This window comes from Penaeus monodon, unplaced genomic scaffold (assembly GCF_015228065.2).
Source record: "Penaeus monodon isolate SGIC_2016 unplaced genomic scaffold, NSTDA_Pmon_1 PmonScaffold_97, whole genome shotgun sequence".
NCBI classification, from domain to species: domain Eukaryota; kingdom Metazoa; phylum Arthropoda; class Malacostraca; order Decapoda; family Penaeidae; genus Penaeus; species Penaeus monodon.
Genome location: NW_023665102.1, coordinates 206,045 through 220,130, shown reverse-complemented (window position 1 = coordinate 220,130; position 14,086 = coordinate 206,045). Strand labels below are relative to the sequence as shown.

At 40.8% G+C, this 14,086-nt stretch overlaps 1 protein-coding gene across 1 annotated transcript; it reads right to left on the bottom strand.

The window, feature by feature from the left end:
* Nucleotides 1–7,176: 7,176 nt before the first annotated feature.
* Nucleotides 7,177–13,676, bottom strand: LOC119572113 (serine/threonine-protein kinase grp-like). Its single transcript, XM_037919106.1, has 10 exons — nt 13,515–13,676; nt 13,260–13,408; nt 12,628–12,767; nt 11,936–12,061; nt 11,690–11,819; nt 10,352–10,479; nt 9,765–9,852; nt 8,622–8,782; nt 8,029–8,265; nt 7,177–7,926 (listed from the first exon to the last, which is right to left on the bottom strand). The coding sequence occupies exons 1-10, from the start codon at nt 13,586–13,588 to the stop codon at nt 7,705–7,707; spliced, it is 1,455 nt and encodes a 484-aa protein (XP_037775034.1). The 5' UTR covers nt 13,589–13,676; the 3' UTR covers nt 7,177–7,704.
* Between the last annotated feature and the right edge of the window lie 410 nt (nt 13,677–14,086).

Below are 14,086 nucleotides of genomic sequence, written 5' to 3'. Positions count from 1 at the left end.
ATCTTAAGTACAACAAAAGACGACGCTAATCATCTTGTTTCTGAATACCCTGATGGTTTCACCGACAATCCAGGTCATACCTCTATAGCAATCAAGCTTGAGGCAACCGAGCCTGTTTGTAAGAAACAGGCTTCATACCCCAAAATTCTGTTTGTATGCTTGAGTTGAGCATAATACAACCATCTTTTCTGCCAGTAAAGGACCTGCATATGTTACGTTTTTACTGATGACGAAAATGAATACATTAATCACAATGGGTAACATTGTGATTCTAATTGGTTTGTACTTTTGCAGGACATGAATTGTTTGCTGAATAGATAGCGGTTACACATCTCAAAGGCTAGTATATGTAAATACTTCTTAAGTAGTCGCTAAAAAAAGTTATTTACTCTTCCTGACTTACCAATATCATACAACGACGAAAACGGTTGGAAAAAGTGCTATGAGCTCGACCTGATATTGGTATCCATAACGGGGGCATTATTTGGGGGAAGGGGCTGTTGTCTCCCACTCCAAGGGCCACATTTTTTTTACCTTTTTTTGTTTGTTTTACAAATTATACCTATATAGATCCGATTATAGCTTAACATGCCCTTAAAATAACAATTTTTTTCTACTTTTTTGTTCACTTCGATCAGCTACCTTTCAGAAATTTAGGTTTTTGAAATGTATAATAATACTATTATTATTTCGTGTTACCGCCACCAGCTTGGCGAACGCGGGCAAGTCTTATGTGATGGGTGCCATTAATGCCGCCGTTAACTGGCATCCTTCTGCAGAGCGCAATCAACTCCTCTGCCGCTTGAGCAACGACGATATGACGATTGCAGGTATGATCTGGGGGGGGGGGTCTGCCTATGGCTGCCCAAACATTCTCAACGAGACTGAGATCTGGCGATTTTGGTGGATGTGGCACAGTGTAATATCGGGATGTTGCGACACTGCTCGTGTGGATAGGGCTACGGAAAGTAATCTTGGCAATATTGGTGGGAGACTTGCAGATGGTGTAGTATTGTCCTGATATTGCACCATAGTCCATGAGGCAGGCGAGTAAGTCTCCTCCAAAATTTGATCATTGTATGTTTTAGACGGGTCAGTTTGTAATCGTGACGAGACGGGAACGATCTCGGAAGAAAACTTTGCCGATTTGTTTTTGGAGACATTGCTGGAAGAGGAAAGGGTTGTCAGAATAAGGAGCTGTGGGGGATCATGAAAAATCAGTCCCATTTGGCTGGACTAAATAGAGTATTTAAGCTCCTTGTGGGGGTGGGAGTAGTAGAAAGACAGGGGAGTGTGGAAGAGGGTGTAATGTCGAGTGTTGAGTGAGATAGTATTGCGGAGAGGTGGACAATAAGGTTGTTAAGGTGGATGGGGTAGTTGACGAAGAAAGTTGTGGAAATGGAGATGAAGTAAAGGATGTTGGGAGAGGAGGAATGTCTCCTGGAGGTTGTTTGTTGACCTGGGTGGATGATGTAATAGTAAGGATTGATGATACCGACAGAACGATACTGTGATCGTTAGCGGTGATCGTTAGCGACTTTAGTGACAGTTGCTCTGAGCTAAACAGCCTCGTTCAGAAACGGAGAATTAGTGCTCCAGACAATCGTTTGATAACCATCGTTGAGCGACAATCGCTCCGAGCAAAACGTACCTGACCAAAACACCTACACCTCATCCACCCTCCAGTATCTCTGCCCCTCTCCGTCCATCCTCCATTTCATGACCCCCTACACCCCTCCCTCCCACTCCATCCCCATAGTGTGGAAACCATACACAACACATTTGAAGAAAAAAGAACTTAGAATCCCAGTAGAAGGGAAGGAAAAGACGGGACCCCAGTTAACGGTGAGGCGTGTGAGGAAAGCGTGCTGCTTATCTTAACCAGGGCTACCAATCCCGGTTTTCAGACATTTTAGAAACCAACGTCGCTCTACTGCTGGCGATAAAACGCTTCGAACACTTGAATTTATTGATTTGCCAGTCAGGTGCAACGTCCGATGACTGCCGGCCGTCGCCCGGTAGTGTGGAAGTCATAACTGGTAAAACGGCAAAACAAATAAGTGTGCTAGACATCAAAGGTCATAGAGAACTATTATGGCAAAGAAGATATAAATGAATTAACGGTTAGGATAGACTGTGTTGAGGACTGCCCAAACGAGCGGGCCTGATCAGCGGGCACATTTGACGGGCAGACCGTCAAATTGCCCGAGCGCCCGAGTGAAACCAGGCGGTTACTAATTGATAGTTAATGATAACAGCAAAATAAATGTGCTTGACATCAAAAATAGCATTGTAGAAAGGTGTAAAGTCGTATAGCAGTTCAGGCTGGTTTGACACTGAAAGGGGCAAAGAGGGTGACGGTAGAGAGGGTGAGTTAAATGGGCTAAGGTAGGGATTAACAAGCTGATAGACCAGTGTTGTCAAAAGGAAGACATGTGGGATTCTGCAAGGATGTCTGTATGGTAAGGTGGGGATTAGCAAAAGGAGAAAGAGGATTCAAGACCGATTATATCAGGTTCAGGAGAAATGTAAGGAGGGAGAGAATTCAGGGAAGGGGGGGGTGAAAAGTGTCACATGTGTATACAGAGGAAGCGGATGGGATAATGGGGAAGGAAGGGAGAATGATGCAAATGAAGCAGGGAGAGAACGAGAGGTGTTGGGAGGGAATGGTAGGTAGTGGTGTAGGGGGGAACATGAATAAGAGGATGGATGGATGTCCGCAGTTACTATGATTGAAGAGGGAATGGGAGCAGAGATTATAAGATGGATGAGGTATAAGCATGTTATCGGGGTCATAATTAATTTGTATTTCAGTTTCTGAAGTGGATTTGGTTAGGGAGGTCTAAGAAACAAAGGTCTTTATGAGGGGGAGAAGAGGAGATAGGCGTCTGATGGGGAGGATGTGGTAGATGGGTGGAACGTTTAGATTGTCTGCTACGGGTAGAGCAAGGAGGGAGAGTGGTATTTATTTGTTGAAAAATGCCTGCCCTGTCAACAGTTAAGGCCATTAGCAGCGTATTCAAAATACAGCGATAGGAAGGGGCTTGCGTGCATTATGATAAATTATTGTGGTGAAAAGGGTAGAAGTGAGTGAACGATTAGGATAAGTGGACAGAAGGGGATGAAGAAGAACAGGAAAGGGGGAAATTTTATTTATTGAAATTTTTCTGCCGCTTCAACGTCTAAAGGTCGTTAGCGGCATATGCAAAAGATGGCGATAGCGTGAGGTTGGGGGAAAGCCCCCAGTTAAGCAGCGAAAAGGGTTAGGAATGAGTTAGTGATTGGGCAAGGTTACAGTTTGAACAGTACTAGAGTAGTATGGTAGTGACAAGGGGTAGATTGGGAGCTGATGGGGCATAGAATAAGGTAAAGGTTGTTAGAAGGGGGAGGAGTTAAGGGAGTAGGGAGCATTATGATAAAGTGTTGTGGCGAAAAAGGCATGAGTTAATGAGTAGCAAGTGGACAGAACATGGGGATGATGAAGAGAAGGAAAATGAAAGATGAAAAGACCATGCAAAAGGCCGAGGTCCAGGCAGGGGTGATCCCGTACATTGGGCCTCAGCCCCCGCCTCCTAAGCCCTAACGACAACGAGTATGGGTTGTGGGGGATGGCTTTGTACTGCTGCTGCATCATAATCAACGAGGCAGGCAAACGGGGCGTTTTCAGTCTGACTGATCCTTGATGTAAACAGGGCAATCATCCGGGAAGGTGGAAACCGCTCCGGAGCAAGTATTAAGGGAGGAATAAGGTCAAGGTAGATAATGCAAGAGCTTGGGACTCAGATGTAACATTTACGAGGCGTGAACTATCTGAAGGAATGCGAAAGGGTTAATGGTTAAAAGCAAAATAAATATGCTAGACATCTAAGGTCATGTAGCACTATAGGAAGATACAGTAAAGGGTAGTGAAGGGCGGTTGAGTTATTAGTTAGTTGATATACGTCAGCTATCTAGATTATTATTGAAAAGATTAAAGATGGGTAAAGTTGATGAGTGAATGGGTTAAGGTAGGGTTAAGGTTAAGGGATTAGATCACGTGAAGAATATGTATGCGGCTGAGGAAGGAGACCAGGTTGTCAAAACAAAAAGTGAGATTCTGTAAGGATGTCTGATAGGTTGGGATGTCGGTGAAGGGATGATAAGAGGGGGGAAGCAGACGTACGGGCTGCATCAAAGTGTGGACAGGACAACGGAATGTGTGGGACTGAAAGAGGGACATTACATACCAGGGCTATGAGAACGGAAACCGTGAATATTCTAATGTAGGAGAGCTATACTTTAGTTGATCTATGAGTGATAACGGCTACAGTGCATGTTGGAGAATCTGGAGAGGAAGGAGCTAGGAGATAAGGAATGAGAGGGGGAAGGTGGTGGAGGATCTGGGGAAGGGCATAGTTATGACAAGGAATTCACGTGTGTATCCAGGAGGGAGTGGAGTGGGGAGTGTGCAGTAGAGATTGGAGTGTCTGGATTTAGAATGGCAAAAGAATTTGACTGGGGAAGGTAGGAGGTAGAAGTGGGGAAGTAAGTTGTAGGAGGGACAGGTGTAGGGGAGGGTGTAGGAATATATTGGGAGGGAGGGGAAGGGGCAAAGCGGGTAACATTTCTGGAGTAGGGAGTAAGAGAAAAACCTTGTCGACGTGCTTCCTGTCTGGCTTCACGCGGAGACCAAGTCTGAATCTGAGTTGCCACCTCAGACTCAAACTTGAACGTAGCAGCCCCTATAAAATACATTATGGGGGCCGCTACAGTTGGCACATGTGCTTGAGTGCAGAGCAGTTTGGTTATGACCAGGTTGGGCACATAAGAGGGCATCGGGCTGTGGCACAGCAGTGTTTGTCAGGATGTCCTAAACGCCAACAATTTGACGCTGACGGGGAGGAGGTTGATATGGTCGGACAGGGAGGGATCCTCCACCAATGTAAACATTAAAGGGAAGGTCATGTGTAAGGAAAGTATTTTTGGCAATGTCTTCTCCAATAAGGCTATATACTAATAAGGGAGGATGAGGTGATTGGTGAAGAAGGTTGTGGGGGTAGAGGTGATAAAGTTGAGCATGTTGGGAGAGTAGGAATGTCTCCTGGAGCCTGAGTGTTGACTGGGTGGATCATGTATTAGAAGGCATTGAGAAGGGGGTAATGGTTGTAGTGTTCAGAGTCGTGGTTAAAGGAGAGCCTAGGGTCGGGGAACCGGGAGAGTTTGAGTTGGTGGGGCTATTTGATGATGGACAAGTCTCATTGCCCCTAACAAGGGTATAACATCTTTATTATTGGCCATGGTAAGCCTGGAGTATGTTGGGGAGAGAAAGTCCATCCCTTAGCACCCCCTGAAGGGGTAAATCCAGACAACTAAAACAGGGGAATACCGTGACCATGGCTCCCTCAGGCCGTTCAGGACTGGCACAAAGTCAGTTCAGCCCGGCACTCGCCTTAGGAAGTGGAAAGTAGAAGGGGTTGGAGAAGGGACAAACGAAAAAGCAGGAGGGGGGGGGGGGAAAGACCGTGCAAAATTAGTCGAGTCGAGGGCTGATGCCAAAGGTTGGGGAGATTCCCAGCATTGGGTCCTAGTCCTACACCTTGAAAGTGGACAGAAGGAATCAAAGAAAAAGATGGGGGGGGGGGGATAGGACCACCATCTAAGATTAGTGGTCTTTTTCCCTGCTGCGTCAACATCCTAGATCAGTAACAGCTTATATAATAGGGTGGGACTAGGGGGCTTTTTTTTTTTTTTTTTTTTTTTTTTTTTTTTTTTTTTTGGGGGGGGGGGGTCACAGTAAAGCAATGTTTGTGGCTTTCTAGAATGGACATTGGTCAAAAATAAAATGCTATGTAACATTTAATGATTAGGATCAGAATGTACCAGGCATCAACGCAAAACTAAGTGGACAGAACAGGGGGAGGCAAAAGAGAAGGAAAAGGAAAGAGGGAGAAAAGACCTTGCAAAATTTGTTGAGGCGAGGGATGAAGTCCAGGGCAGGGATGATCAACATTAGGCCTCAGTCGGTTTCCTATACCCCCCACCACCACCCATGATAACGGGGGGGTGGGGGACATAATTGGGAAGGAACTAAATCAAGTTATAAAAATACATTTTTATTTTCCTTGACAATCACCGAGAGCATAACTGGGGTATACGAAGCAAATTACATCTTCAAAATCAAGTAACTTAACAACTTCATAAAAACTCAATTTTGCACATTCTTCAGGTTACAAGAAATAATCGGCCAGTATACAGCCAAGGCCAAGGGGTAATTCGAGATGAATTTGCTTCAAGGAAAAGGATCTGAATAAGCATCTTCATACAATTGATCAAAATGTTAATGCTCGACTGTAGTGCATCATTAGATTGATCATGCAGTTTTCTGGGGTCAACACCATTAGCTGATTACTTCAATGCAAGAATCATCTCGAAAGGTCTTACACTTCAGGTACAATTTTCTGGATACCTTTTGTATTCACTTTTGCTCCATTTACAATTTGCATACTTTAAATTTTAGTTAAAGTACTTCTGTATTCAAGTTACTAGTAATTTCCTTCTTAAAAGTCAATTCCGTTTTTTATCCAGTTTTGTACTATGTTATGTACATCATTTCTACTCTAGTTGCAAAAACTTCAGCAATGGTTGATGAAACCGTTTTATGTACTTATCGAATATTTCATGCTACACTAATCAGAAGTTTTCAATTCAACTTAATCATATCATCAATAACGAAATAAGTAAAGTTGGTGAAAATTTTACCAACACTTTAAACAATGAAACCACACTAATAAATTTCTACCTGGGCCCTATACACACGAAGGAATGCCCGCGCTGGCACAAGGGTATTGGCATGTCAGAAGTGAGATAGCAACCTCGCATTCTCTTAACTCTGGAAAGATCCACTTGCAGGGAACAGGCATGGCTATTTCAAGAAACTGCCCATGCTTTCTGATGTGTGCCCATGCGTTAACTGGCCCTCATGTGGACAGGGCCAAAGCTTAGTACATGCCCTCTCTCTACACAAGCTAGAGGATAGGTATTTATAGTTCTACTCCCAAATGTTTGCACGATAATCCTTCAATCAAATTTATTCAACTGAAATAAACTAAGAACAGTTTAATCACTTTATTTATACTACACGAGAAAATTACCATCTTTGAAATATGCCATCAAAAAATAGGAGTAATAAAAGTCTTGTAAATAAAAATAAAAATTATTTCTTTAACTGACAGTAAGTTAACAGTTTTTATTCCTCAATTGGAAAATGGAATGATTGAACAATTTTTTTTTTTTTTTACTTTCGTAAAAGCAAGTAAGCACCCATCAGTGAAAGACTAGAATTCTGCCTGCGAGAGTAGAGAGAAGGCTGGTCAAAAGCAAGACTTCTCTTACAACCGCAGCACACTGTTGAGATGGGTACTCACTACCTATCCAGGCAGCCAATGTTGCTGGAACATTCTGCCATACTACTATTACTGGGAGGTCACCTTTCAAGTTAACCAAATGCTTAATCTAGACAGGGAAAAATTATTACAGGCATACCAGTCTTACATCCAATTCTTTCAAAGTTAATCACACATTCAATATCAAACACTTTTATACTTTAACCGAGTATAAATCATAGCTTATTCATTAAAGACTAATACTTTACATCTTACACAAGCATGAGTAACAGTCAGCATATAAATTTTGAAAGACTTCAAAAAATTTTCTGTCTGGGTCAAATTAGGCTGGTAGCATATTTGTTGCTAGAGCCATATTCCAAGTTACAGGACCCTTGATTACTATATGAGATAAACCCTCTTTAATTCGCAGAAAATGTCGTTTAAAATCCAATCCACATCCTTTTGAAAGTCTGAAATCCACAAGAATATGCTGGCCCATATCCAGTATGCTTGCTTTCAGCACAAGTTGAGCTCCACGTCGATCCAGAGTGGTTACAGTAAGCTGAAAATAGGAAAAGACTTATTAAGAAAAATTATCTTTAGGCAAGATCATATAATCACAAATAATAATCCATGATAATTGTGAAAAACCTATAATACTTACAACATTGACATTGTGCATACGATAAGTGTAGTTCATCTTGTTGAACAATGCTTCCAGGTGAGTTAGGGTGTCCTCCAGGTTGGTCCTTACAAGCAAACGAGTCATGCGTTTCACAAGCCTCTGCAGTGGTGTTTGACTTGCTTGTGTACTTTGAGTAAGTTGAGAGGAGAGCAACAGCTGGTCAGGTTGGGCTGGTTGCGAGAAGCTCACAACCCCCATGTCTACATTAGGACCATTCTGAAATGAAGGGTTTACATGTCAGACAAGTACATTCCAATTACAAAAATCTGTTGGTAAAACTACTAGTCACATTTCTTTGCAGCCCAGAGGTGCACGTCAAGGAAATGTTTTGCTTTGTTAAATCCTCAGAGCCTATGCCTCAACATTTTCACCTAGAGATACCCAAATACCCTCTTGACCAATAGAAATTTAGCTATTATCAAATGGTCTTATCTTTCCCATTTTCTTCCATTATTCATTATCAACCAAGTAATAATTTGTAAAGTCAAATCATTTGGGGAAAACCATCTTTGTAACAAGTCATCTTCAATTCTAAACTCAAAAATAACCATCCAAAAATTAATGATACTTACAACAGTATTAATTGAAGCAGATGTAGGGGCCTCTGGCTGTGAACATGCTAACCGTGCTGACATGTCTTCCAAACAGAATGAGGAGTTTTCCCGTTCAAGCTCACTGCACACACGCTTGGTAGTAGGGGTCATGCTGTCATTCGATGCACTGCGTCCAAAACCTGAAAAAAGTAAATGCTTACATTTTGGCCACTTTTAGGGAACAAATTGTAAACAAGAAAGGTTTGCAACAATATTATAATGCTGCGATGCTTACGGGAGCAGTAATGTCCCATGGTGTTCCAGCTATATGATATTTAAACCCTCATACAGCTAGATCACCAAAGACGCCACCATTCCCAGTCTCTTGTTCTCCTCGTTCCACAATATCAGATGTACATTTTCAGAAAATTTATGCCAGCACTAAGATACTGCAACTGAACTACTTGCGGCTTCGATGACCAAGCCCACCTCCATGCTTTGGTAATCTAGCTTTATGGACTCTTTACTACCATCATAATGCTAAACCACCAAAGCAAAGTAGCAGACAAACCAATTCCAGCTCTGCATACACCTTAGCCAGTTGTGAACCAAGGGCCTTTACAGTACATGGGTAGCAATCCTAAGTCTATGTAGGTCAATCACACGTGATACTTGAATACTGGGTATAGTTTGTGTCAGAGGAAGAGATAACAGATACTTGGAAACTCTGCATGGTAATGGTCTGCAGAGTCACATAGTACCTGACACCTCAACCTTTAATTCTTGATTATACATACTTCCATAAATTAGGATTTCCTATGCTGGGTAAACAAACAGCAGCCTGGTAGTCAGCATGTTGCATGGAGTATCAATTTCTATATAAAACTGGATGTTGCAACCCCCTTCACAGGAGAGCGGAGAATGCAGTTGCATCAATTTTTCCATTCACGTCACGTCATCTTAGCTGGCATTTCAAAAGCTATACACATGAAAATTTTGTTTTCTTTCTAATGCCTTAAGTAATAAGAAGCAAACTGTGTAACTGCCACCCATCTGCCTTTTACTGCTAACTTGCTAAGCAGGAATACATGTAACCTGCAAACCTTGAATACTAATGCAAGACTACGTCAGAAAATACTCGTTTAAGCCTTGTTAGATATGAAAGCTAGAACTTATCCTTACCTGAAGATTTGTGGTAGTTCTTTGTGAACCACTGATGTGCTTTCACCTGAGGTACTGTTGCTCGATGCCTAGGTACAGTATTCAATACCTGAAAAAATAAGGTTTATAAGTGATTTTAGCAATGAATAAGTACAAGGGTCAAAGCTGAAAATGAAGCACCAGGTCTATGCGCTACCAGAGACTGCTGGAATCATGGAAAAAAGGTTTGTACTAGTTGTACACATGAGATACAAGTAATTTGAAATAAAGGAAACTTGCTTCCATGCCATCCAATACTACTGGTTAATCCTTGTTCATTTTTAATCATGTTAAAATGAACCATATTTACTGCAAGTATAGAAAAGGTACGAGTATGAACATCTTGTAATACAAAAGATGTACTTAACTGATTTCAAATACATTTTTGCATTTCTGACAAAAACATTTGAATCTGGTTAAATGCATCTTGCAGATATTCATTCTCCTTCATACCTTTTCTACTGATGTTAGAAGCTAAAGTGCAATTGGTATATTCTTTCCACACATGCTTTTGTAAAACCTAACAGTCAAATAAACTTAAAAACTAAGAAATTTGATGAATATATTACCTTGCGCAAAAGAGAGAGGGCCAGATTGTCCACCTTTGTCCAAGGTGTGGTTGTGAACAACCTACAATCTCGGTCTTTCCAGGCCGTGTATTCTGGACAAGAAAAAGTTGGTTCATCCCATGGCAATTCTGTCGAGATTAAAAACACTGCATTAGAAATTTCCTTCACAGACTGAATGTGGTAGCATTTCTAAGTGACAGACTAACCTCAGTTAATAATCAATTTAAAACCATGAAATACACAAGCAAACATGTTCCCATTTCCAGTAAAATACTTTACACTAAAAGAGTATTTATTACTGTCAACAGGAATTTCTATATGGGAGTGCTAGTGAAAGGTAGCAATATTGCAGCTACCTTTCAAACCTTACTCCCAAAGCTAAAATCCTGCAATTCTAGCAAGTATTCAACTTGGCACTCCATGTACCAGTAACATAGGCTGTGTGGTTACTAATGCCACTGTCAGGGAAAAGATGCTCTTGTCAGGTTGGCAGAATTATAAACATTACTTGTATATCCTGCATTCAAGCCAGTCACCCTTTCAACCGAATCTTTACCTCAAAAATCAGTTTTTTTTTTTGCCTAAAAGTAAATTTGATTTTCCCAGACTGTTCTAATCTATTGCAAACATGGGTTTATGATCCTAGGTCATTTGTAAAAATTTCTATTAGTGTATTTTACAGGGGAAAGGAACTTTTTATAAGACATATTTTTCAAACACTTCTCTAACCATTCCATTCAGTTGTCAACCCTGTATGGATGATTGCATTATGGTCCAGACCATTGTTGTCAAGGGGTGGCTATCATTACATTATGCGATCTGCAAGTGGAGCTTTTGCTTTACAAGTCTCAAACCATTTAGGATCAAGTTAATAAATAAGCTATTAGGCATTTTTGTAAACAAGGACTTCAAACCATCCTTGCATGACATTCATTACCCTCTACCTCATACAGATTTCCCTTCCATTTTTCCATATGCTCTTTCACTCAATACTTACAGCTTTGGGTGCACGGTGAATCGAGTTTCAGCCCTGACTTTGGTAATCTAGCTTTATGACGTCTTTCATCTCTCACACAGCTAGATCACCAAAGACGAGGCAGAAGCGGGTTCTCATGGGGTCTTCATTTTCAAAGCCAGTTTTTCCAGAGCAAATTTATTGAAAGGGTTTCAGTGAATAATTATGAAAATGGAATTTGCTGAGCCTGTGATATAAATATGCACTTTTCCATTCCGAAGAAAATCCTCTTCCTTCAGTCATATGTTACTTTGAAGAAAAAAAAAAAAAAAGTTGTTTAATAGCTCTGATTAGTAATTACATTAAGAATAAAAGGCACTTACCACCAGCTAGCAGTGCAACAAGAATCACTCCACAAGACCAAATATCTGCAGGTTCAGCATTATAGGGTCTCAGCAATACTTCAGGAGCCATATATGGTTTTGTTCCACAACGACGATCCAATTCACGTTCCTAAAAATAAAAAAAATGTTGATAAAGCCTCTTTAACCGACACTTCACAATCCAAAATAATTGAATGCACTGCAATGCAATACAGAAGGCAAAATAACTATCATAATAAAGTTTACCTTCCCATTGTGTCTGAAGAGAGTGGCCATTCCAAAGTCTGTTATTTTAAGATGGTCATTCTCGTCAAGCAGCAAGTTCTCTGGCTTGAGATCCCGGTGTGTAACACCCCGTCCATGGAGGTATTCCTGCCATGATAAAGGAAACTTTAGTAAAGTCCTTCAAGGAACAAGCTAAGAGGGAAAAATAAAAAATAAAAAATAAAAATCATAAAAACCCTGTTCTTCCAAACGTCTTCTTTTGCACAGGTAAGGTGCCTTGGTACACCTGGCGCATGAATCTCTCTTACATGCATCCTGGTAATACCAAAGACCCTGCCTTGCATGCACCAACAGCCTTTGTTCATCCTCAGCAAGAGGACAATATACATTATCTGTACAATATAAAATATACAATGAAAATAAAAGTTAGAGGGATATTTCACTTTCATTCAAAATTACATCATTATCTAATGATCAAAAATTAAAATCCATCTGGTGGGTGTTCATTCTGAAATAATGTTCATGTAAGAACAAATATTGGAACTGAGCAAGAAAAACATTTCTGACTGCTTTTAATGTAATGAATACTTCCATCGGTACAGTTAAAGGGGTTCTATTTGTGTAACTAAAAACTGCAGTTCTAATCCTCTGACATGACGTTAATGACACTGCTGAACTAATTAAGGGTAAAAACATGGAGCAGATTCACTTACCACACCACTGATCAATTCCCTGAAGTACTTCTGTGCCTGATGGGGAGGCATGCCCGTGTCAGGCTCAATACGATCAAATAGTTCACCACCTGCAGCATATTCCAGGAACATGTACTGCATTGAATTTTCACGGCGACTTCCTGAGGGATAAGCAATCTATCAGCATTTAAACCAAGTACTTGTGTATTAGGTTGCAAAACCAATGTAACGTAAGAAATAAATTACCTAATCATATTCTCACTAGATTAGACCAGTGGCTTCAACGAAAACTAAACTATATTTAAGACATCAAGTCCTAAAATAATAATGGTAATTAATGAGAGAAGAACTAGTTACTACTAAAGCTAATCCTGCTAATATCAATTCCAGTAAATTCACATTACTTTGAAGATATTCCCTCTAATTCTACCCACAACTACCTTGTAATCAACTTCATGGTCAACAAGTTCTCTACACTTGCAGTATCAAGTAGATTCAATGGCCATATTTGTCAATATTCCAACTGTTACATAGCTTTATCTAAATGATACCTCTACCTCTAGTAAATTATCAACTTTTGTTTAAAAAATATTAATACAAAATTTCCTTATTTTAATACTCTTTATAAACCCACTTCACATGTACTGACTTACCATAAAATTTTATGATGTTTGCATGTTTTAACATGCGGTGCAGACATATTTCCTTGCGCACAGCATCTGCTGCATCTGGATGTTTGACCAAGTCCACCATCTTCATGGCAACTGCCTCCCCAGTGTCCTTATTGATTAGCAATTTTACTCTGCAATAATAAAAAGAACATAAAACACAAGTTCCTAAAATGATATCCAATTCATTCACAAAGCCAGTCATGTAATACACATGAATAACATGAAACAGGAACTCACTCTCCAAAGGCCCCCTCCCCAAGGGTCTGGACTACGTTCCACCCCACCACAAATTCGGTGACCGGCCCAGCCATGGTGGTGCTGGTCTTTTCTGACACTTTCTAGCCAACATAACCTGAAATGTAGAAATCTGTAAGTCCAAGTCACTAAATTAACAATGTGGCATCAAACAATTCATTCAAGATACTGCCATGCACAGCTAAAATTTTACAAACAAGGATGTTACTTTTCCTTTCTTCTTAGAGCCATAATTCCTCTAACCTACTTGTTCCCCCTACCATGATTTAGGCCCTAGTCAACATTTCACCACCATGTGCTAAGGACGTGGACAAGCCACAACTCCCAATTGGTTGGAACATACAAGAATGCACTTTGCAAAGGAGTAACAAGGGACGGGCAAGAAAAAGATGAGGTAGCTTGGGTGGATGAACTGCCACATACAAAATTACTTCACTCACCCACTGGTTCAGGGAGAAGGGACTGATAGGGTAATAGATATGGTATGGGGAGTGGAAGGAAGTATTTTATCAAGTAATATATACCAGGGTTGACAAATTTCAGGATTAATGGCA

Excerpts from the sequence above, each read along its gene's own strand:
- LOC119572113 (XM_037919106.1), bottom strand. The coding sequence starts at position 13,588 with ATGGCTGGGCCGGTCACCGAATTTGTGGTGGGGTGGAACGTAGTCCAG. Across the intron at positions 12,062-12,627 it reads GGGAATTGATCAGTGGTGTG|GAATACCTCCATGGACGGGG; the intron begins GTAAGTGAATCT and ends TTATCATGGCAG. Across the intron at positions 10,480-11,689 it reads TGTTGCACTGCTAGCTGGTG|AATTGCCATGGGATGAACCA; the intron begins GTAAGTGCCTTT and ends TAATCTCGACAG.